The 21,688-nt window shown below is 40.7% G+C and overlaps 1 protein-coding gene across 5 annotated transcripts in view; it reads left to right on the top strand.

Moving 5' to 3' along the window:
• CDK8 (cyclin dependent kinase 8) overlaps positions 1–21,688 on the top strand; it is a 67,786-nt gene that overhangs the window by 2,945 nt on the left and 43,153 nt on the right. For all 5 annotated transcript variants that reach the window (XR_014881091.1, XR_014881090.1, XM_085216135.1 and 2 more), the window contains exon 2: positions 16,389–16,464. Coding sequence is in view for 3 of the 5 variants with exons in the window: in XM_085216135.1 (XP_085072261.1) it covers positions 16,389–16,464 (76 nt within the window). In the remaining 2 variants the exon portion in view is untranslated. The remainder of the gene's footprint in view (positions 1–16,388; positions 16,465–21,688) is intronic.

Genomic DNA, 21,688 nt, shown 5'->3' with positions numbered 1-21,688 from the left:
AGGGAACGGCGTACCGTGCTCAATGTCACTCTGTACGTAAGGAAACTTGCTCTTGTCTCTAGTGGCAGTAGGACAATTTACTTTTTATTGTCTAGGGAATTTCAGTTATTTCCTGCATTGAAGCTGCTCTGCATGCTGTTTGGGTGCTCATTCAGGAATGTTGCTCAACCCAGGTTTTAAAACTACCTGTTTGACTTGCAACAGAACTGGAAAATAGGCCAGCGTTTTTTAGCTTTTTGGGCTAGAAACAGACTTGAGGTGGTCGGTTTGTTTAATTGACGAGATCAAACTCCTGCTGAGTTCCGTAGGAACTGACTCCCAGCTATTGGCTTCAGCATACTGAGGTGCTGGGAAACTGGAGGGCTTGCCCCAGAGTGTGCAGCAGATGCTTTATTACCTCTCTCAGGCTGCGGTTTCTGTGCTGGCAGAGCACGGTGCTAGTGTGCTAACTCCTCAGTGGTGTCTGACTTTAATGGAGTTGATCTTGCACTGTTTTATTTGCTGTCCTATGTCTTCGATTCTTAGCATACAGCTGATGTCTGAGGTCTCTGAGAGACGCATATGCTGTTGAGCAAGGATGTCTGCTTCAGTGGCAGTTTGGACTGTTTCCAAATACTTGCTCTTCCTGTTTATTGGTTGTGGTTTGGATGAGAATATTGAATGTCAATGTTAGGCCATATCTAACTCTTTAATTACAGCAGCAGAAAATGACATAATTGAAAATCCCAGTCTGTACTAACATCTCCCACATGTTATTGGAAGGGAAGATCTTCTCACTCTTCAGGAGAAGGGGACTTTGGGAGACTATGCTCATGGTTGGGAACACGTGGTCAGTAAGCTCATGCTTCCCAGCTTATTCTCAGGAAATAGAAGAAGTGATCTAAGTGCCCAAGTACAGCTGTTTGTTTTTTTTTTTAAATTAAATCTCATTTCAGCCATTAGTTCTGTGTTGGAAGTATTTCTGTAGATGGAGGGGCACATTTTTTCTTTTGGATGTACTAACACTTACCTGAAAGCATGAAAATACATTTATGTATTGAACTTGTACCTTTCAAACAATCAAATCCATATGTGGCTTTTCTTTTCCTTGAGGGTCTGCATGAGTTGTATTAAAAAAAAAAGCACTGGTGGAGAAAGTAGTGGTATCCAATGAACTACTGGTTTGCTTCATCTTTAGTATGATGTGGTAGTTTCTACTTACCTGGAAAAGGGTATTGCAAGAATTATGATGATTCTGTTTCAGAAATTTGTGGTTTGAACTAAAGAGATGGAAACCATCTCTGTTTAAGTTGTAGGAAACAGTGCATGTTGTGGCTATTTACGGGTATGTGTTGATTGACCTATTTGAGATCGTAGATCGTTCACTTATTTGGGCAATGTTAATATAAAACTGACTTTAGTGAGAGGAATGTGGAGTTTGGGAGTGCCACAAATAGAGGCAATGAGTCCAGCAGGGACATTTTGGCAAGAAGGCAAGTAACAGACCTAGGCTTCCAGCTTCTGGATTAATTCTGCATTGAGTCTTTGCTGGAGCTGTATCATGGAGTTCATCCTGTTAGCTTTCAAACTGAACTGACAAACAGCTCTTGTCTTCTCGCTGTTTAAGAAATGCAACATATTTTTTTCTTACCTGTATTCACATGTCAAGTTGAACTCCTCTGAACAGAAGCAGTGAGTGCAGGTGATGTGCACGGAATGAGAGTGTGAAGTCAGAATGCTAGCACTTGGCTTGCCACTACTGTGAACAATGGCGTGGAATTTCTAAATGCCACAGACTTTATTTAGTGCCTATGTAATATGTCTGTATTATCTTGTTAAAATATATGCCCTGAGTCTCTTTTGGATCCATTACCATAGTTGTTGGAAATCTAATTAAATTCTATCTGCATAATGAAGTATGTGTGCTGTGTTGCATTGAGTCTTGTGCTCTTTAATTTTTCTTGTAAAACTCATATAGTTAGCTATCTTCCCATCTGCTTCTTTCCCTTCTCATCCTCTTAGGTGTCTCCAGGCTTTGTATCTTTTAAGATCAGTTTGCCCATCTTCACCATGAGCTCTTTAGTGAGCCTCGGGCTTTCTTTGGTACAGTCTTTTTGTAATCTTGCCACATGCCTCAATTAGTGTTGGTAGCCAGCAGCAAAGGTGGAACTGTGTAGCCTTGAGCGTTTCACTGCTATTTGAGGCCATTAGCACACAGAGGAGGGTGTGAGAGCAGAGATCGGTATCTGCTTTATTCTAGGTTACAAATTGGAATAATAGAACATGTAAATAACAGAGTGATGCACTACTGTGCCTGGTTTCTCATTAACAGGTTTTGAGGGTGCTGATTGTAGAGAAAGTGTGTGTTAGAGAGTGCTGCCCTTGGTCAAATGGCACTGAGGTTGTATGCTTGCTCTAGCTTTTGGTATTCTTGGATTCTCGTGTTTAAACATTAAAAAAAGATACAAAACAGCTGTAAACTTTAATGTCCTTTAGCAGAGGAATTGGAAAGGCTGCAATTTGCAGACGGTTGAAGTAGAACCTGTGAATTTTTTTTCTTAAGAATAGTTTGTTTTTTTTTTTTTTTTTTAAGAAATTTGAAAACTACAATAGAAACACGTGTAGGGCACAGAAACTGGTGTTTGCGTATGTGAGGTTGTAGCCCAGCAGTGTTTAATGATGGCAGGCACTTCCCCAGGACTCCCAAATTACAGCACTGATGTGTCTGTTTTGTCGTTGAAGCCTGGTAGTTGTCTGCTGTTGTCCAGTGGACCTTACAGCTGTGGAATTGCAATGATGTGGAATGCAGATTGGAGTCAGCAAGGCACCTGGGCTGCTGGGGAGGCTGCTTTTCCTACCTGTGCATGATTAATGCTGGTAGGTGCAGCTCCAGCTTCTCTTCGAATTTAAATTGCAAATGAGTGAGAAATGGAAGAATTGTGAGGATAAAGGTTTAGAGTAGAGAAGCCCATCTGGTGTGGGTGGATGGGAGTAAGGATGAGGCTTCTCCCCCCATCTGACTCTTGTGCCCCCCTTCCCTTCCCACTCCCTTTTTCTGCAAGAGCCTGGCAATGATGCTGTGTTGCAGCTGTGTGCAGGCTGGTGGCTGTCCAGAGGGTTTTGTGTGCTGGCTGGCCTGCTGTTTTCACTTCCTCTCCTCAGGGGCTCAACAAATGGTTTCTGAGACCTTATCAAGCCCCTCTAATAGCACATTTGCGATTACAAAATAGATTATCCATAGTGATGTGCTTTTGCTAGGTACAAGGCCTCTTATGAACTAGATACTAACTTTTGTGTCTTGTAGACTTTGCATGTAATAAATATGTTTGAATGAATTTATTGAAATTTGTGTAGAAATGTGAATTCCTTCTTAGCTGATACAGGAGAGATACTGGTTAGACAGTTTAACCTGTGGAGAATTCTACTGATGTCCCCTAGAGCAGCGGACATCCCAGCAAAAGACTGTCCCAAGCTTATGAAGATCAGGATGTGAAAGGACTGTTTTGTAATTCTTGAATAGAAAGAAGCTTCTGTTCAGGCAACAGTTTCCATTCAACTGCTTTAAACTACATCGAGTGGTAAGAGGTATAGTAAGGTCTGTTGAGTGGTTAATTCAGTATTTGTGGGAAAAGAATGGTAAAGTGGGATTTGAGCTGTAGATATGTTCTTTAAAGACCAAAATGTTCAAGAGAACATGTTTTTTTTTTTTTTTTAATCTACTGTGGATGATAGCCTAGACATCCAAAATTAAAATGAGTCTTGGAAAAATGCACATGTTCTGTCAATATGGAAGAACACAATGAAAGGTCACTGAGACAATCTGCCTGTTTTTCTGGGAATGCTCCATTCTGTGTGCTTGTAACACCTTGCGTACAAGATGTTGACATTTGAGTAAAGGACACTTGAGAGTTGCTGTAAAAAAGAAGACTCAGTTCATTACTGTGTGTTTGACTAATACGTGCGTTGAACTCAAATACAGTGGGATCTGAATTGCATTAAATCCCCAGATTCTGCCTTGTGTTTCTGCCTGAGATGTGTTTTCTGGGAGAGAAACCTTGTCCTATGAATGATAGCCCTTGCTGCAGGTGTACTTTCAATTAGACTTTGCATTCAGACACTGGATAATCCCCCAGTGAAGCCTCAGAAAATCAGGTTTCATTAACGCAGTTGTTCTCACAGAGCTACTGTACGAGGTATGGAGCTTAATAGAAGCAACTGGGGAGAGTGCTGCCTGTGTGGATGTTAAGGCAGCAAGTTTGTCTCTGAATGTAATTTGAATCTTATCTAACTTTTTGTACTTGAACTGTTTGGAGTTCAAACTCTTTGCTTTTAGAGTGGACTGCAATCCTATTTAAACAGGGTTGAACAAAACAGCTGCTCACAAATGAGTGTTCCAACAGTGCCATTCACTCTTGGGTTAATTCAGCTCAACTGGAAGCTTATCTGACTTCCAGATGAGTGTCAGATACCAAAGTACTCGGTTCAACCTCCCAAAAAGTACCTGTTGCAGCACTAGAATCTATACGGGTAGAATTCCAGGCATAAATAAATGACATGCCAAAAAAACCAAACAGCATTACCGCTGCCTGACTCTAGTTTATCTGTGTAAGATTAGAGTGGCTGCAGAGCAAACAGTAATGAAAAGATTGTTGCCTGATTTAGTTTAGGTAGATGCTCTGTCAGAGGGAGATACCAAGACAATCCTGGGGACAAGGAGTAGCTCCTTATGAATCAGCTGGTCATGGGACCCACGCAGAGAGAAACAACTCATGGCTTAGTCTGCAGTAGGATGTCAGAGCCGATTCTGAGTATTACTGCTGAGGACTGTGACAGACATGATTTGTACTTTGCATTTGGAGGGGTGCTGGATCTAAATAAGGTTAAGCAATCCACTAAAGTACCACCTAACTTCATTCATTCAGTGATTCCTTTTTGAGAAAGGAGGTGGCAATGGGAGGAGGATACAGCTTCTTAAAGTGAGCTGAAAAGGTGGGATGTTGCAAGCTACTTGGGAACAGATTTAAATCTTGGTGGGTATGTATCACTCACCAAGATACTGTAAACCATCGCTCAAAAGCATCTGGCACAGCTAAATAGTACAGTAAAGGAAGCTGTTGTGAATAAGAACACTCTGAAAAAATTACATTTTCTGTGTGTTATGAATATGGAAAAGAATGAAAGTAATGATAGGCTCAGGATGAAAATGCAGTGTCATAGCCCTCTGGCACCCTCTCCATCTAAGCCTTCAAAATACAGAGTCTCAATCTCCCCTCTCAATCCTGAAGTGGGCATGAAATTAATCTTCCATTTTCTACCCTGTTCTGAAGCATCTGTAACACCACATTACCTGTAGAACCAGAAGACCACTGACCTATAGGAGAAGTATTTAGAGAAGGTGAAATGACAGCAGGAAATGAGCTTTGCTTTTGTGTGTTACAGAAGAACTTAAAGCATTGGAAGTTAGAGTGTGACAGGAGATCTCAAATTGCAGTGCTTGGAACAACTGAACAAACTGAAGGGCGGCCACTTGTAAAGATGAAACATTCACAAATGTGAAGGAGTTCAAAAGTATAATGGATTGCTAACTACAGATCGTAACCTGATGCTTCAAATTGAGCCATAGATGACTGGAAAGGGACAACAGTGACTTTTTCAAAGGAGTTATTGGAAGAGTGGGAACCACCAACTGGTAAGGTGGGCAGACAGCAGAGATGGTGGACCCATAAAAGGTTCTGAGGAGAAGAGACAATTTAAGTTTTATGTTATCTGGAAATTACTTATCATAAATAGTTGGGAAACAGCTTTGCTTGGAGGTAGTTATTTGGGGTAGTAAAGGTGAGGGCTGATTGTGAAGGCTCAGGGAAGGACCTTGAAGACTGAGGGGACAGAATCATAGAATCACAAGGTTGGAAACGACCTATAAGATCATCTAGTCCAACAGTCTTCTCATTACCACTGCTACCACAAGCACTAAACCGTATCTCGCAGCTCCTCATCCAGATGCCTCCTGAACACTTCCAGGGACGGCGACTCCACCACCTCCCTGGGCAGCCATTCCAGTGCCTGACCACTCTCTGAGAGAAAAAGTTTTTCCTCGTGTCTAACCTAAACCTCCTCTGGTACAACTTATGGCTGTTTCCCCAGCTCCTGTTTGTTGCCTGGGAGAAGAGGCCAAACCCCTCTTCACCCCAACCTCCCTTCAGGAAGTTGTAGAGATAATAATAAATTAATCATTTCTGTGAGATGATGATTCTTTACTCACAATACCGAGGTAACTGAAGAGCAGTCTGAGAGAAGAAAGTGTAAATGAAGTCCAGCAATATTTTCTTTTAAAAAGAGTTCGTGTAGGTACCTCGTGTAGTGCTTTAGATAAAGGAATGTTAAAACTTTAGTGTGTTTCAATAAAGTGGCACAAAACTTTTCTCAGGAGTAATGTCGTTTGGCTGTCACTGTAGAATTTCTTCACAGCTGCAATTGCTAGCTTGTCTTCTTATAGAAACAGTCCTTGTAATTGTACTCCATGAAAACTTTCATTTTAGGCTGGCAGTGAAATTATAGTTTTGTGGGGGAAAAAGAAAGGGAATCCCAGGCATTCTTGCTTCTGTGGGCATTCTGTGCTGGAGTTAATCACTAGGATAGGTGGATGGGTTGTTCTGTCTCTTTTGTTTAGTTTTCATTTCTTTTTGACCTGCGGCCAAGTACACTCACTGTGTGTCACTGCTTCCAGAAGGGGGGAAGCATCTCTTTTCTTCTATCTCTGCATCTCCTCTACCATCCATCCCCTCATCTTTTGCTCATACCACACGCTTTGTTGCTGGTTTGGATACTCATCATACTGTTCTGTAGCCTAACGTACTTTGTTATCCTGCTTGCTTTTCTGTTTCTTGGGGATATCTTGTTGGAGGGGTGAATCAGCTGGTGGAGGAGAGTGGCACAGATTAGAGCTGTCAGAAGGGAAGAATTTTTGGCTGGGAGCAGGAAGGAGGAGATGGCAAGGAAATACTTTTCTTTTGATAGCAACAAATTCTTGGGTCAGAAGAACAGCATGTACAGTGTATTATTAAATTTATTCCTTTACTTTGAACTCCTTGCCAAACTATGTGTTGTGGCAAAATATGTTAATTAAAAAAAAACAAATCAAAGAACAAAAGGAATAAAGTGATAAATTGCCATTCGCCACATAGTATTAGCTGTCTCAAGTGTGGTTTATTGGCTTGCTGTTGCTGGTTTTTCCTCCAGCTGTGGAATATGATGCTTGCTTTACTCACAAATAGGTCTGATTGCTGGAGGATTTTTTTTGAAGTAGAAAATGCTCTCTGCATAAGCCTTGCTCTCTAGTAAGAATAATGATGCTCTTCTGGCGTATCAGCTATGCTGTGTTCTGCAAGCATCTTGGTGATAAAGAAAGCCTTGAGTTAAGCCTCCAGTTAAGAAATTCTGCTAGCACATCTTTCCCTGCCGTGTTTTCTTTCTGTTAGCGTTTCCTTGAGTACTACGGCCTTTTATTTTTACGTGGCATGTTGCAAATTTAGTTCCAAGTCCACAACATGAGCTTCAATCACAAATTGTGTTCCTTGTAATCTTTTATTCTTTTCTAAAGGTTTCTTTGTCATCTTAAAGAATGCTATATCTAAAAATCAAATACTGAAGAGTTAGCAAGATTGAGTCACACTGGAAAATTTCAGGATAAAACGTACGTTTCCGAAGTAGGAGTTACAATAGTAAAAAGAGTGTGTAACTTAAAATATGCTTTTTTTTACCTGTTCTCGTTTTTGTGGTTAATAGTCATACCTTAAAAGGAAAAACATGCAGTGTGTTGAAATGCATCTTTAGTTTTTTTTGTGTGTGCTAGGTTCTTTAGTATTTAAATGTTAATGTTAGAAATTATTGGCAGACAGGTAATCAGTATATTACTTTCATGATGCTTGATACATTAATTTTCTAGATGAAAAGGAGAGGACAAGGCAATTAAACATTTTTGTCAATTTCTCTGAATTCTCAAATTTATTCAAATATATGACTATCTGTACACTTTCTGACTCTTCAGGAGTTACTGTAGTCATGCATCACATAGAAACTTGGAGTGAGTAACATCCGTGCAACTTGTGACATGACATGCCTTCATAAAATGATGTATTAATTACTGAGCAGTTCTCCTCAGTCATAGGTAAGGTCTACTGACTTGTCTTCGACAGCTCTAGCAATCTCTAGAAAGTAAAGTAATATGAGGGCATGTAGTGTTGATTTCCTTGTGACGTGTTCCTGCTTCATCAGTTATTCGCAGCCACTGTCTTAGAGTGAAAAGAAAATTGAGATCCTGGATTTCTGCTGTAGTGTTCATTTACTGTTGCTCTTGCTCTCTTTAGAATGTGGTGCATACATTATTTTTTTGCCTTGAGCTAATAGTATTCTGTTGAGAAAAGACATAGCTGGTCTTCCCAATATTAGTTGTGTACCAGTTTCATTGAGAGCCCTCGCACATCAGCGACACCTGGAAAAAAAACAAACAAACAAAAAAAACAGATGCCCTGGGAGTGCACACATTGTAATAGCATGGCTCTGCGGGTGTTGCACTGTGGTTTTGTTATAGACCGGAACCCAGTCCCAAGGTCATTAGCTGTGGTGGGACCTGGGCTGATGCTGCAGAGCAGGTGCTGATGCCAGCAGCCACATCAGGAGCAGTACGGAGCACTGCTTGTAGTGGTAAGCACAAACAAGTCTAAAGCCATAATGTTTTGGGCATTGAATTTATTGTTCTCTACAGCTGAACAAGTACAAACTGCTCTTTATTCACTTGTACCTGGAAAGTCTTTGTAGAGGAGAGGAGGATAGCTGTGAAGTATGCTTCCAAGCTGACATCCTTTACAAAGTAGCTTTTCTGACTGGCAGACATTATCCTTTCTCATTTATTAATACATAAGAGGCTTTCATGACAGAATCTGTTTTTTATCTGATTTTTGACTGATATCTTCTGTGCAGGAAACAAGCAACAATCTGTGCTGGGATGAACCTTAAGCTGGTTGTAAATACTTTTAAATACTCTGACTTGAATAAATCTGAGCTTTCATATACAGCCATGTTTTTGTTGTATAAAGAAGACAACTTTCTCTTCTGTGTTTAATGTATGCTAAATAACCATTCCCTTTTTCATAGCGTTTTAAAATTCAGTCAAGTGACGAACCAGTTGTTTGACCTAATGTATTTGAGTATTGCTTCATCCAACTTGTTTTAGGTAATAGTTTGTTTTTTTTTAAAGTCAGGAAAAAAAAAAGTGTACCATAGAAAATTTAGAGATTTTTCAGAATTATTTCTTTGTAGTGATATATGTAATGCATAGAGCATCAGTGAAAATAAAACAGCTTTAAAGGAACCTTCAGACAGCTACAAGTACACAATGTAGTTTTACTTCACGTTGTTTCTATATGTTGGAAAAAAAGTCTACTTTAGTTTTTCCTCAACACTTCAGTGGGTATAGAACTCAACTGTGGCTTTCTGCAAAGGTGAGTGTAGTATCTCAAGGTGACTTGGAAGGATGATACTAGTTAGAAGATGTGCTAACTTAATCTTGAATGAAGCAGCCGTGCCTGTGTTAGTTCTGATTGATCTCTTCTTTCAGACCACTTCAGCACTTAGCTGAGCATACAGCAGCCCCTTTTGTCCTTTTGGTGAGATTTTTCTCAATTTTTATCTGAAGGTACAGAGCCATTGATCAGACTTGCTGTGTGTGCTAATTAGTTTTGACAAGTGTTTGGATTCGAAGTGCTTTCTGGCAAGTCAGGTGCCTATTATGCAGTTTCTCAAACTTTGTACCACTTGTGTTGTAACAAGCACCTTGTCAGTGTGCAGTGGTCTTTGGGAGGTGGGGGAAGGCAGGCTGTGTAAGTCAGCCTCCTGTAGAGGTTGAAAGGATTTTATGTGATCTTTGTGTAAGCTCTAAGTACGCTGGTAAATTTATGGAATCTAAGTTAAAGCTATTGAATTGCAACTCAGGTGATTTCATTAAGGTTGGAAAGACTGCTAAGATCATGGAGTCCCACCATCAGCCCACACTTCTGACTGCTCTACACCATGTCCCTCAGTGTGACATCTCCCCTTTCTTTGTACACCTCCAGTGATGATGATTCTTCTACCTCCCCAGTCAGCCCATTCCAATGCCTCACCACTCTTCTGAGAATTATTTTTTTCCTAATATTCAACCTGAACCTCTTCTGGCACAATTTGTAGCCTTTTCTACTTGTTCTATTCCTATCTCTCCCTGTTACATGGGAGATGAGGCTGACCTCCTCCTCACCACACCCTCTCTTCAGGCAGTTGTAGAGAGCGATAAGGCCTCCCCTGAGCCTCCTCTTATCCAGGCTGAACAATCCCAGCTCCTTCAGCTGCTCCTTCCATCTCACATGTGCGGTTGGGCCACATAGCTGCTATGTCCAGCTTCAGTAGAAGTTTTCTTCTTTTCCTCTCCTAACTTGATTGCTACAGTTAATTCATAGAATAATAAAATTGTTTTTAATTTCATGTTATCTCTTTCTTCCTTGGTAGTAAATTAAATCTTTGCTATCAAATTCCATTTTGATGTTTATCAGTATAATAAAACCTCTCATTCATCCATGTCCTTCTTTGAAGTTCTAATAGGTAGGGGAGCACTTAATATTTTTTGCATGGTTTTCTAGCATGTATGAAAGTTCCTGTCCATGTTTTACTGTTAATAATGTGGACATTCTGCAGTTGCACAGCTATGGGTTCAGTGTTACTTGATGTTCATCTGATAAGCTGTTCAAAGCTAAGATGCCTATAGCACAAATTCACTTTCAACTGCAAAAACCAAGGGCATTGTCAGTAGAAGCCTGGGGCATGTAAGAATGGAGTGCAGACCTGCTAAAATGGACCTGGGGGGGGTACTGCTGGATGGCAGGCAGGATGTGAGCCAACAATGTACCTTCACAGCTGTATAGGGCTGCTGAATCATGGCCTGAACCTCTGATTAATCACCTGAGGTGAGCAATGAGTCAGCCATGGGAGCACAGGTGAAGGCAATTCACCTGTGCTGCAGGAAGGGGTGGAGCCTGGCTCCACCTCTCCTAGACCCATTTAAGAGCTGACTGCCAGTGGGGAAGGATCTCTCTGGAGATCCGCTCCATTGGAGTTCATCTCACGAGCCCAGGATGGGGTGAGTGACTTTCTCTCATTACTCCAATATAAATTATATTTGCCAAGCTCCTGGATATATATATCATCTGTATATCCATTGATTATACAACAGCCCAGAAAACCAACTGTATCCTGGGCTGCATCCAAAGCAGCATGGCCAGCAGGGCAAGGGAGTGATCCTGCCCCTCTGCTCTGCACTGTGAGACTTCACTTCAAGTAATACATCCATGGGCGGAATCTTCAGTACAGAAGTGGCACATGCCTGTTGGAGCATGTCCAGGGGAGAAGCACAAAAACATCCTCCCTACAAGGACAGGCTGAGAGAGCTGGGGCTGTTCAGCCTGGAGAAGAGAAGGCTGTGGGGGAGACCTGACAGCAGCTTTTCAGTATACGAAGGAGGGCTGTAAGAAGGAAGAAGACAGACTTTAGCAGAGCTTGTTGTGTTAGGATAAGGGAAAAAGATTTCAAACTAAAAGTAGGGAGATTTAGAGAGGATATAATGAAGGAGTTTTTTACAATAAGGGTGGTGAGACACTGGCACAGGTTGCCGGCAGAGGTTTTGGATGCCCTATTCCTGGAAACATTCAAGGTCAGGCTGGACAGGGTTCTGAGCAGCTGACGGAGCTGTAGGTTTCCCTGTTCATTGCAGGAAGTTGGGCTGGATGGCCTTTAAGGATCCCTTCTCGCTCAAAAGATTCTATGATAATATATTCAGTGGATTTTGAATTAATACTGCTGAGACTGAGTCACTTTAACAATAGTATGATAGCTGTACTTATGATTTTTTATTTTTATTACTATTGATATTAATGGAATTCTCAAAAGTAGAATGAAACAGATTTTTAATTCTATGTTTTGTTAGTGTCCTTATCTTTAATTATGAGGATTTTCATATTCTTTAGGGAATAAGAACCATAAACAATTACGGGGTTCATTAATTTTCTACTGAATGGATGCTGCATGTAAAGTTCCCTTTGGTAGTTTTAAGACAGTAGAAGCTGTTTCCCTCAGATGTTTAGCCGCTGACAAATGTTACATTTCCTCATTTTTAAAGAACTGTTCTTAAGTTATGACTAGTTAATTTCAAATTTCTGACCTATTTTTAACAGCGTAAATTTGGAATAACAACCATTGATTTTTAAGGCTTTAGTACTTCTATTTTTATTACTCACTTTTTAACTGATCTCATGATCAGCATTTGGGATATCCTTTAGTGCAGTATCAGTACATTTGTACAACATGCTGATATGAAATGAAATAACAGTAAAATTGATGTTTATTTAAGGTATTTTGTAGGTAACAAGCCCCCTTTTCTTCCAGGTGTAGGATATATGCTTATATATGCTTTAATTATTCTTTCTAACAAATGGTAAAAATACCAGGCATTGCAACACTAGAAATTTGCAGAGTGCTTGCATTTGGCAGGCATCTGTTCCTACTCTTTGCTGCTTTTTGTTGTGTTCTTTTCACATTGATTATTTCTTTAGGTTCCATTGTATTTATCAGTTCAGTTAGATTTTTTTTTTTGTAGTTGTGGAAAGTATTCTAGTACTTCAGAGGCAGGGATGGGGCACCCACAGCTCTCTGGAACAGCTGTGCCAGTGCCTCATTGCCCCCCGAGTAAGAGCTTCCCAGCAGTGGTGTACAAAGGAAGTTCCCTTATTCTTGTCACTTGACAACTGTTACTAATAAGGAGTATTCCTGTGCTGAAGATGACAGCCTACTTAAACACAAGAATATATGATTGTAATAGTTGGGATATAATTGTGCAGATTCACCATCCTCTCTAAGCATGCTGTGCTGTGGAGGATCTGCTTGGACTCGCTTGAAGTCTTACTCAGGCAATTGAGAAAATGGTCAGATTTTTCCCAATGTGATCCTCCTGTTAGAACTGTAGGTAAAATATGGTTTGAGTCTTTCTGTGCCCTTAAAATGGAAGCTGATAAATAGCTGGTGCTGTTGCTTAGTTTGCTGAAGAATACATTTACAGTTCATTTTTTTAATTTTTTTCCTGCCTTGTCACACACTGAATATCTTCAAAGAAGGTGATTGTCCATGCAAACACAGTCTCTTTAGGATGTATTATGGTAAAACCAGAGTATGGATAAAGTGTTTCTAGAAGTTGTGTAAAATAAGCTCAGTCACTTTGACCTTTCCTTTGATTTCATAACACTTTAAAAAGTTCTTATCCCTCCCTCTAAAAAAAAAAAAGAGTATTCTCCTAATTCTCATGATTACAAAGGAATTATGGAAAGCCAGTCTAGCTTGGCTCAATCAAACTTAGTTTTTCCTGCTTTTGTTAATGGAATAGCTAATAGTAATGGTGTAGAGGGTAACCATCGCAGTTTTCCAGTCTCAGTGTAGAACAGATGTTTGAGTATTGCTTCATAATACATGTGCATCATCTAGTGAATTTAAGCCTTAAGTCATCTGTTATTTTCTCTCAGGTTCTGGAGGAGACCATAGTGCAGTGCTTACAATGTGCTTTATCCCTAAATTTTACTTATTTATTTTTTAACTATATACAATTATAGAATGGCCTGGTGTAAGATCAGTAAGTATACAGATGTTGTAAAATATTGGATGATCAATGTGCACATGAGAAGTTAAGCAAGTAAGATTATCATGTTGGAAAAGATAGAGCAAAATGAAAAGTGCTCACCGGTGTTGTAGGCTTGCAAGAAACTCCACAGGGAGCAATCTCCAGAGAGAGATCCTTCCTCAGTGGCAGTCAGCCTTTAAACGGGGTCTAGGAGATGTGGAGCCAGGCTCCACCCCTTCCAGTCACACAGGTGAATCGCCTTCACATGTGCTCCCGCGGCTGCCTCAGTGCTTGCCTCAGGTGATCAGTTAGAGGTTCAGGCTGTGATTCAACAGTTCCAATATACCTGGATTGAAAAGGACCACAAAGATACCTAGTTCCAACTCCCTGCTATGTGAAGGGTCACCAACCACTAGACCAGGCCCAGAGCCACATCCAGCCTGGCCTTGAATGTCTCCAGGGATGGGGCATCCATCCATAACCTCCTTGGGCAGCCTGTTCCAGTGTGTCACCACCCTCTGTGTGAAAAACTTCCTCCTAATGTCTAACCTAAGCCTCTCTTGTCTCAGTTTAAAACCATTCCCCTTTGTCCTATCACTATCCGCCCTTGTAAACAGCCGTTCCCACTCCTGTTTATATGCTCCCTTCGAGTACTGGAAAGCCACAATGAGGTCTCCCTGGAGCCTTCACTTCTCCAAGCTAAACAAGTCCAGTTCCCTTTACAGGAGAGGTGCTCCAGCCCTCTGATCATCTTAGTGCCCTCCTCTGGACCCGCTCCAAGAGTCCTTCCTGCTCTGGGAGCCCAAGGCCTGGACGCAGTACTCCAGATGGGGCCTCACAAGAGCTGAGTAGAGAGGGACAATCACCTCCCTCTCCCTGCTGGCCACCCCTTTTTTAATGCAGCCCAGAACACAGTTGGCCTTCCGGGCTGCAAGCACACACTGCTGGCTCATGTCCAGCTTCTCATCTATCAGGATCCCCAAGTCCTTCTCCACAGGGCTGCTCTCAAGATGGTCTTCCCCCGGTTTGTATAAATACCTGGGATTGCCCCAACCCAAATGCGGCACTCTGCACTTGGCCTTGTTGAACCTCATTAGGTTTTCATGGGCCCACTTCTCCAGTCTGTCCAGGTCCCTCTGGATGGCCTCCCTTCCCTCCAGTGTATCAACATATGTTTGTGTTTCCTCTGAAACATTTGTGTAGTGGAGGCCAGGGCAGAGCCTCCTTGCTCCCAGTAGCAGAGTGCAGCATTTTAGCAGCTGGGAGGAGCAGAGGAGCAAGTGGTAAAGGGCACACAGCCACAGAGTGCTGCTGCATGGCTGGGCACAGCATCTCAGAGCTCAGGTCTGAAACTGTCCTTCAATTTGAAAAATCTTATTTTTCCCAACTTCTTATTTCATCCAATGTGAATATGTTCTTGCGAGGAGAAAGAGGACGCAATGTTAATTGCACCCCCCCCATTAAAGTGATAATTGTAGAACACTCAGCAAGAACAAATGAAAGTGTTTTTTTTCCAGTTTTGTTCTAGGAAACAGCTGAAGTTATTTTTTTCTGAGAATTCCCAGAGAAAGTACCATCTGTTACGGAAAGTTTTAATCTAGACTTTTAATTTGGCAAAAAATTAATCAGTTAAAAATAGAGGTCCGCAATCTTAAGTATGAGGCAGCAGTCAGTGCTACCAGAAGTGCTTGTAACACCATTTGTAGGGCAGCACTTCCTTCTATTCTAAGTTCTCCTGTTGCCATGAAATCAAAGCAAGCAAGTCAATGGCAGACACCTTCAGTCTGAGCAGTCCTGCGCCATGTCCTGTCCCTGGTAGTGCTTGTATGAGCAGCAGTTGTGTAGTAGCACTTCTCATGCAATAATGATCCCTCCAAATACCTTGAAAATTGGATGTATAAGTGAATAGGACAATGAGAATAACGTTCTGTCCAATCCATTTCCTTTCATATTTATATCCAATAGTGGCTGCAAGCCATTGCCAGCTAAGGGAGATAGAAAAGACAGAGGGAAGTTTTATTAGCTCAAAATCATTTCACCTTTCATCAGCAGCATAGGAAAGCCCTGTGCCAGCTGCCTGGAGTGCTCCGTGAATCCCCTGTCCACCATAAATGTCTCACTTGATTTAAAGTCCGCTTATGCTTTTCATTCTTAGAACAGTGTCGTCATTAAGCACACAATTTGATTATGTCCTTCATAATGAAAGTTTCTTGTTTTCAGGCTTCAAGCTACTAATATTCTTATAAGGAGAAAAATAAAGAATTGTTCCATATTTGGATGTTTTTGATTGTTTTGGATCTGTGAATGAGTTTCTGTTCAGTATTGGTTCGGTCTATTTTCCAGGACACTAAGTTTTAAATTTTTTATTGTATAGAAGCAGTTTAATGCCTTCTGTCTTTGTCCTCTTGCTCCTTTCTTCCTGTGTTAGCTCTTGTATGTCCCCTCTCTTTTATCTTTCTGATTCAGTGTAATTGCCCTCTTACTGAAATCTGTTCTCGCCCACTCACAGTTTCATTCCATTCTTTCTCCCCATTAACCACGTTCGTATTTTGTCCATTAATTTCCTATTTTTTTCCTCTTTTCTGTTTAGAAAGGTTGATGCGAACAGTGGGTTGTCTTTGAGCCTTGTGAAAAATCTCTTGGATGGACGTGGTGGTAAAAAGCTCTCATTGAATTCATAGTGCTATTTTTAAAACAAATTTCTTTTCTTCTTTCACAGGAAAGATGATAAAGATTACGCTTTAAAGCAAATAGAAGGTACTGGAATTTCTATGTCTGCATGCAGAGAAATAGCAGTAAGTAACATTCTTTCTATTAGCTAACAGACTTATTAAAATACTGATTGAGTGCATGTTTTTATTTGCTGAATCATGTTATTCTACTCTGGGTCCTATATTTTTATCATGGAGGTATAAAACAAATAGAAATGTCATGGAAATGCATGCACCTGTTTTACTTGCTGTCGGTGAATGGCTGTTTTTCAGTTAAAATTTACTGCTTGCCTTGGGCAGATTAAAAGCAGAATTTAAAGATGTGATTGGAGTCAGTGGTTTAAATGACTTATTTGATCTGACTTTTGCATTACTACTTCAATTATTTCTTAAAGAGATACTAATTCTTTTTGGCTCAGAACAATCAGAGCATGCTCTGAAGGCCCCAAAATCATAGTGGAAGTGGACATCAAGACCAAAGGGTGGAGTAAAGCTCAGAAGTGATTATGGTGATAGAAAGTTGGAGTAACCTGAAGCAGTATTTTTTGAGCACTGTTGGGTCTGCTTTATTTTCCATCTAGGTTTTGGCGTGCTGATGTGATCAAATTTTCCTGCAGTTGATTTAATAGTTCATCATGGAACTGTTAGCATTTGGTTTATTTATCTTTTTTCCTTACTATTCTTGTGACGTTGTTTTGGAGAAGAAGTTAAGAAGAAAATTACTTCCCCATCCCCTTCAAATTATTCTTTTTTTTTTTAATTCCATTAAACAGCTTTTTCCTATTTCTGTGAAATAATATTGTAAAAAAACAAACAAACAAACAAACAAAAAAAAAAAACCAAAAAAGCACCAAAAAAGGGAGCTTCATATGGAGAAGGATCAAATCAAAGATAATACCTTTTATATAATATGTATTATTGTATGTATTATAGAATACATATATTTATTACATATATATTACATATATAATTATGTAATATGTATTATATAATACAACTACATAATATAAACACTCTATATATGAATACTTAGTTAATCAGAAGTGTTGTGTCCTAAGATGGAATCTAATTAATAAACTTATTATTTGTCATACTTAAAATTCAACTCTGGCAGACTAGCAGTGTGTTCTAGACTATTCCAGTGAATGCTTTTTATAAGCACAGTGGTATTAAGAGGAAGTTAGACACAGCTTGTTTTGTGTGTGAAATATGTCTGTTTCACTTTCTTTGGAGGCTGAAGCTTTTGTATGTTAGTCACATTATCAGAATCACTTAAGCAATCACTGTGATGTATATCAAACTACAAACTCATTTTTTAGAACTATACAGTGAATATTGTCTTTCTGGTAATGACTGTCTAGTTTACAACTCAAGTGACCTTTAAATATAAAAATGCCCATAGCCTACTTTTCTAAGTCATCTATTTGAGGCAAACATCCAAGCTGATGTCTGACAATAAATCATCTGAAAGTAAAATAGTTATTGAACTACATCAGTTAAAAGTAAGAGCTGTGACTAGGACAGGGACCAGAGCTGAAATGGCTGCCTTGGTGGTTACAGGATGAGCTTAACCTTGCGTGTGTGTCTGAAAGACTCTTGCTCTTCAGAGAGCAGTGACGCACTGGAACAGGTTGCCCAAGGAGTTGTGGATGCCCCATCCGTGGAGGCATTCAAGACCAGGCTGAATGTGGCTCTGGGCAGCCTGGTCTGCTGGTTGGTGGCCCTGCACATAGCAGGGGGTTGGAACTAGATGAACATTGTGGTCCTTTTCAACCCAGGCCATTCTATGATTGTATGGTTCAGTACTTCCTGAAGCTTGAGAATTTCTACACATTGTTCTAGCTAATCTCTTGTCCTGTTGAAATAAGAGATTTTGTTGTTGTTGCTTTTACTTAATCTAATTAGCAGGTAGAATTAAGGGGCTTTGTTAAGGATGCTAATTGTGACTGAGTATAGTATCAAGATAGTTGCAGTTGGAGATATTGGGGCATTCTTAGGATTTTGTAGTGTGATACATTAAGTTCATTTTCACCCAATGGAAAGTTTTGTTGGCTTTGCATTGTCTGAAGAAGCTGCATTGAACCCTCCTTCAATCATAGCATTGCTCAGTTCAACTCAGAGGAAGTGATAGGAACCTACAGGGTGGCTTGAGTGTAATGCAAGCTTGCAATCTGGTGGTTCACGACTGAGTATAGACAAAAGAGAGACTGATTTCTGTCCCTAGGGAGGAGGCTCTGAGCCCAGTACAGCCCTCCTGCTGCCCTTACCTGAACAGAATGCCTCTGCAGCTGTCCTGTCTAGCTCTCCAGCTGCCATCATCCTGGCTCCTGTGCCAGAAGGTGGTGGGGCAGTAGGGACAAATGACGCAGCAGGCCTGTGCTTGGGTGGATGAGGAGGGAGCCCATCTGCCTTTTGAGTTGTGATCTTGACTGAATTGACTTCAGTGGAGGAGGCAGGTTCCTCAGTTCATGGGGTGGCTGTTGTGTTCCTTCCACATTAGCAGTGAAAGCAGTCTCCCACAAAAGCAAATACAGAAAAATGAATACAGTGCTCATTTTGGTGAGCGCAGTCCTTGTTTTAGAAGACAGGTAGTGGTTTTCTTGGCAACTCTTCTGTGTGATAAGAGGCTGGAAAACATCTTTGATTTGACTCCCTTCAACCAGTCTAATGACTCTCATGTGCTGTAATTTAATAGTATGGTATGTATACAAGCAATATGTTTGAGAGATTTTATATAAAGGGAAGGTAGTAATAGCTTTAGTTCTGTGAAAATGGAATAAAATATCAACTAAATGTTAAAAGTGGACTCCTAAGGAGTAAACATTTTCTGTGAAAAGCAAAATCTGCTGAGCTTGGTGACAGGTGCCCAAGTCATTGGGATTCTTCATCTACTTCCTTAGTTCTAGCAGACCCTGAACATCTCAGAAACCTCTAATAGTTTGAATGTGCTTGGACATGCAATTATTTGCCAGCATCTCTCCTTGTATGTGTGATTGTGGAAGACTCAATTATTTTGGAAACCACAAAAGTTAAATCAGCGATGTGCCTCTTTTTTTTCTCTTGGCATTTTGTGTTATCAGGATGCTCACTTACCCCACACTCATGGCAGCTGAGGGACAGTATTTCTGCATCTGAAGAGGGAGATATAGGAACCTCAGTGTGAGCTCAAAATTTGCTATTAGGAATGTTGGTTCTCTTTCTGTTTCTTGAACAATGTTTATGAAAACAAGGGCAAGCCCAGATGGGACAGACATAAGGTTATGTCACTGAAGTCAAACAGGATGCATCATCATCTTCATCAGCTGTAGATTTGTGTTTCTTTGAATGTGAGCCAGGTTTTTCCTTTCTGATCTAAGGGAAATCTTTCTGCCTGTGGAAACAATCTTGAATCATCATATTTTTTGCAGATGAAAAAGACAGTCACTTGCTGAAAGCTAGGGTGAACAATTTTTGTCTACTTTCTCTGTTTTCTGTAGAACTAAACCAGGGTATGAGAGTCCTTAGGCCAAGAAGCAATATGGTGCTGGTTGCATACTCTGTTTCTTGCAATCTGTTTTTTCTTCATTGATCTCTGTCAGCTGCTAGACATGAGGCAAATGGGAAAGGCACATGCCATTTGTGTTGGAGAGGCCTGGTTCATGGAGAGTGAGGTTGCTGGAAACACAGCCCATGTGATGCAGGAGCTTTTCTGTCCTGCAGACAGCGTCTGCATTTATTGCTCTGTTATCTCTGTCCTGGAGCATTTCAGCCTTTCCAAGACAGTAATTCAGGGATCATCTGTCATCACTGCAGCAATCATTTCCTCATTCTGATGGTTTTGCTGATGTGCATTAGCCATCCTGTTCACTGAGATGCTCGTGGCTGTCTTGCTTTGACCAAATGCATCAGCTTTTAAAGCAGGCTGTAAGAATATGTGGTTAACAGCTATTCAGCATAAAAGACAAGGATAAAAAGCCAGCAGGAATGATAATACTGAGAACACAGATGCATGAATCATAAACAGCCTGTATCAATGGCAGTAACAAAAGCCATAATTCTTAAAGCACTGATGATGATGAGCCACAGAAGGAGTCTCTCAGGCTTATCCTTGACTAGACTCAGGGCTTTGTAACTGATGAGAGGGAAAGTAAGATAGCTGCAAGTATTACAGGAGAATGCAGAGATGTTACTGAGTGTTTGGGAGGGATGCTGAAGCTGTGTGGAACTTACTATGGGATGATCAGGGAAAGAGTAAAAGGCAGGAAAGGTTGAGATCAAGGTGAGTTTGGGAGAAATAAGCATGTGGAAGTAGGGAGGGGAGATAAGTATCTGATTCCATATGAGCAGGCCGGGCATTGGCTCCTTGCTTCTCTGGCTGTGTTGCTCAGTAAGGTGGTAAAGTTTTGTGTCTAAGTGTGTGCCTGCAAAGGAGGTGCTGTTCTGTTGCCTTTGTTATCAGTGACTGGTCGTGTCTGTACTTAGTGTGTTTACATGCGGGTCTGTATGTGTGCCCATTTTGCAAACACACCCTCTGCTACTTACACCTTGCCTCTGGCTGAATTTGGAAGTGGGAAAGCAGCAGCTTGGCACATAGCAGATCAGGAGGAATGCTATGAATTTAATAATCCACAGTATTGGCTATTCCTGGCATGAACAAAGGAGGATTATGTTTATATTGCTTGGCTGTGCAGACAGGGCACGTTCTGCTCAGTTACTGGAGGTTTCTCATCTCTGCATTGTTTTCTGGTCCAGCTTTGATGGTAGATTCTCTTTGTGTTCTTTAAGATGGATCACATTTGATGTGAAAAGGATGGGCTTTTAAAGCTGATGATTTTTGTTACATGGAGAACAAGGAGTCAGGTGGACTTAAAATGGAACAGAAGAAGGTGAAGTGAAGGGTATTGATTACTTTCTGGAGCCCTGACTATTGTCATCCTCTTTTATCCAGGAGTTGTATGGCTGTGAAAAGTTGGACTGCTGGTACAAATGTCATCAGACCATAGGAGATATGGTTAGATTTTGGCCTGGGACATATAATTATGTCTGAAATATTCTGGTTACAGTCAGTTCATCAAAATGTTTGGCATAAATTGGAGCTAGCACCATGAATTTATACTGAATGAACAAAAAGTTCTTCTGGCTACAAGGACTGGAATAATGCATTCTTGAACCTTATAATCTCATTCCCTTTTAAGAAGCTGACTCCTACCTTTGGTCTTTGATGCTCTAGTGGGTCTGGATGAGATGGAGTTCATTTTCCTCATAGCAGCACATGTAATATTTTAGATTTGTGACTAAAATAGTGTTGATAACATACCAGTGCATTGAC

Source organism: Meleagris gallopavo, chromosome 1 (assembly GCF_905368555.1).
Source record: "Meleagris gallopavo chromosome 1, MGAL_WU_HG_1.1, whole genome shotgun sequence".
Classification (NCBI taxonomy): domain Eukaryota; kingdom Metazoa; phylum Chordata; class Aves; order Galliformes; family Phasianidae; genus Meleagris; species Meleagris gallopavo.
The sequence above is the reverse complement of the archived record's forward strand: the minus strand, read 5'-3'. Positions and strand labels throughout refer to the sequence as shown.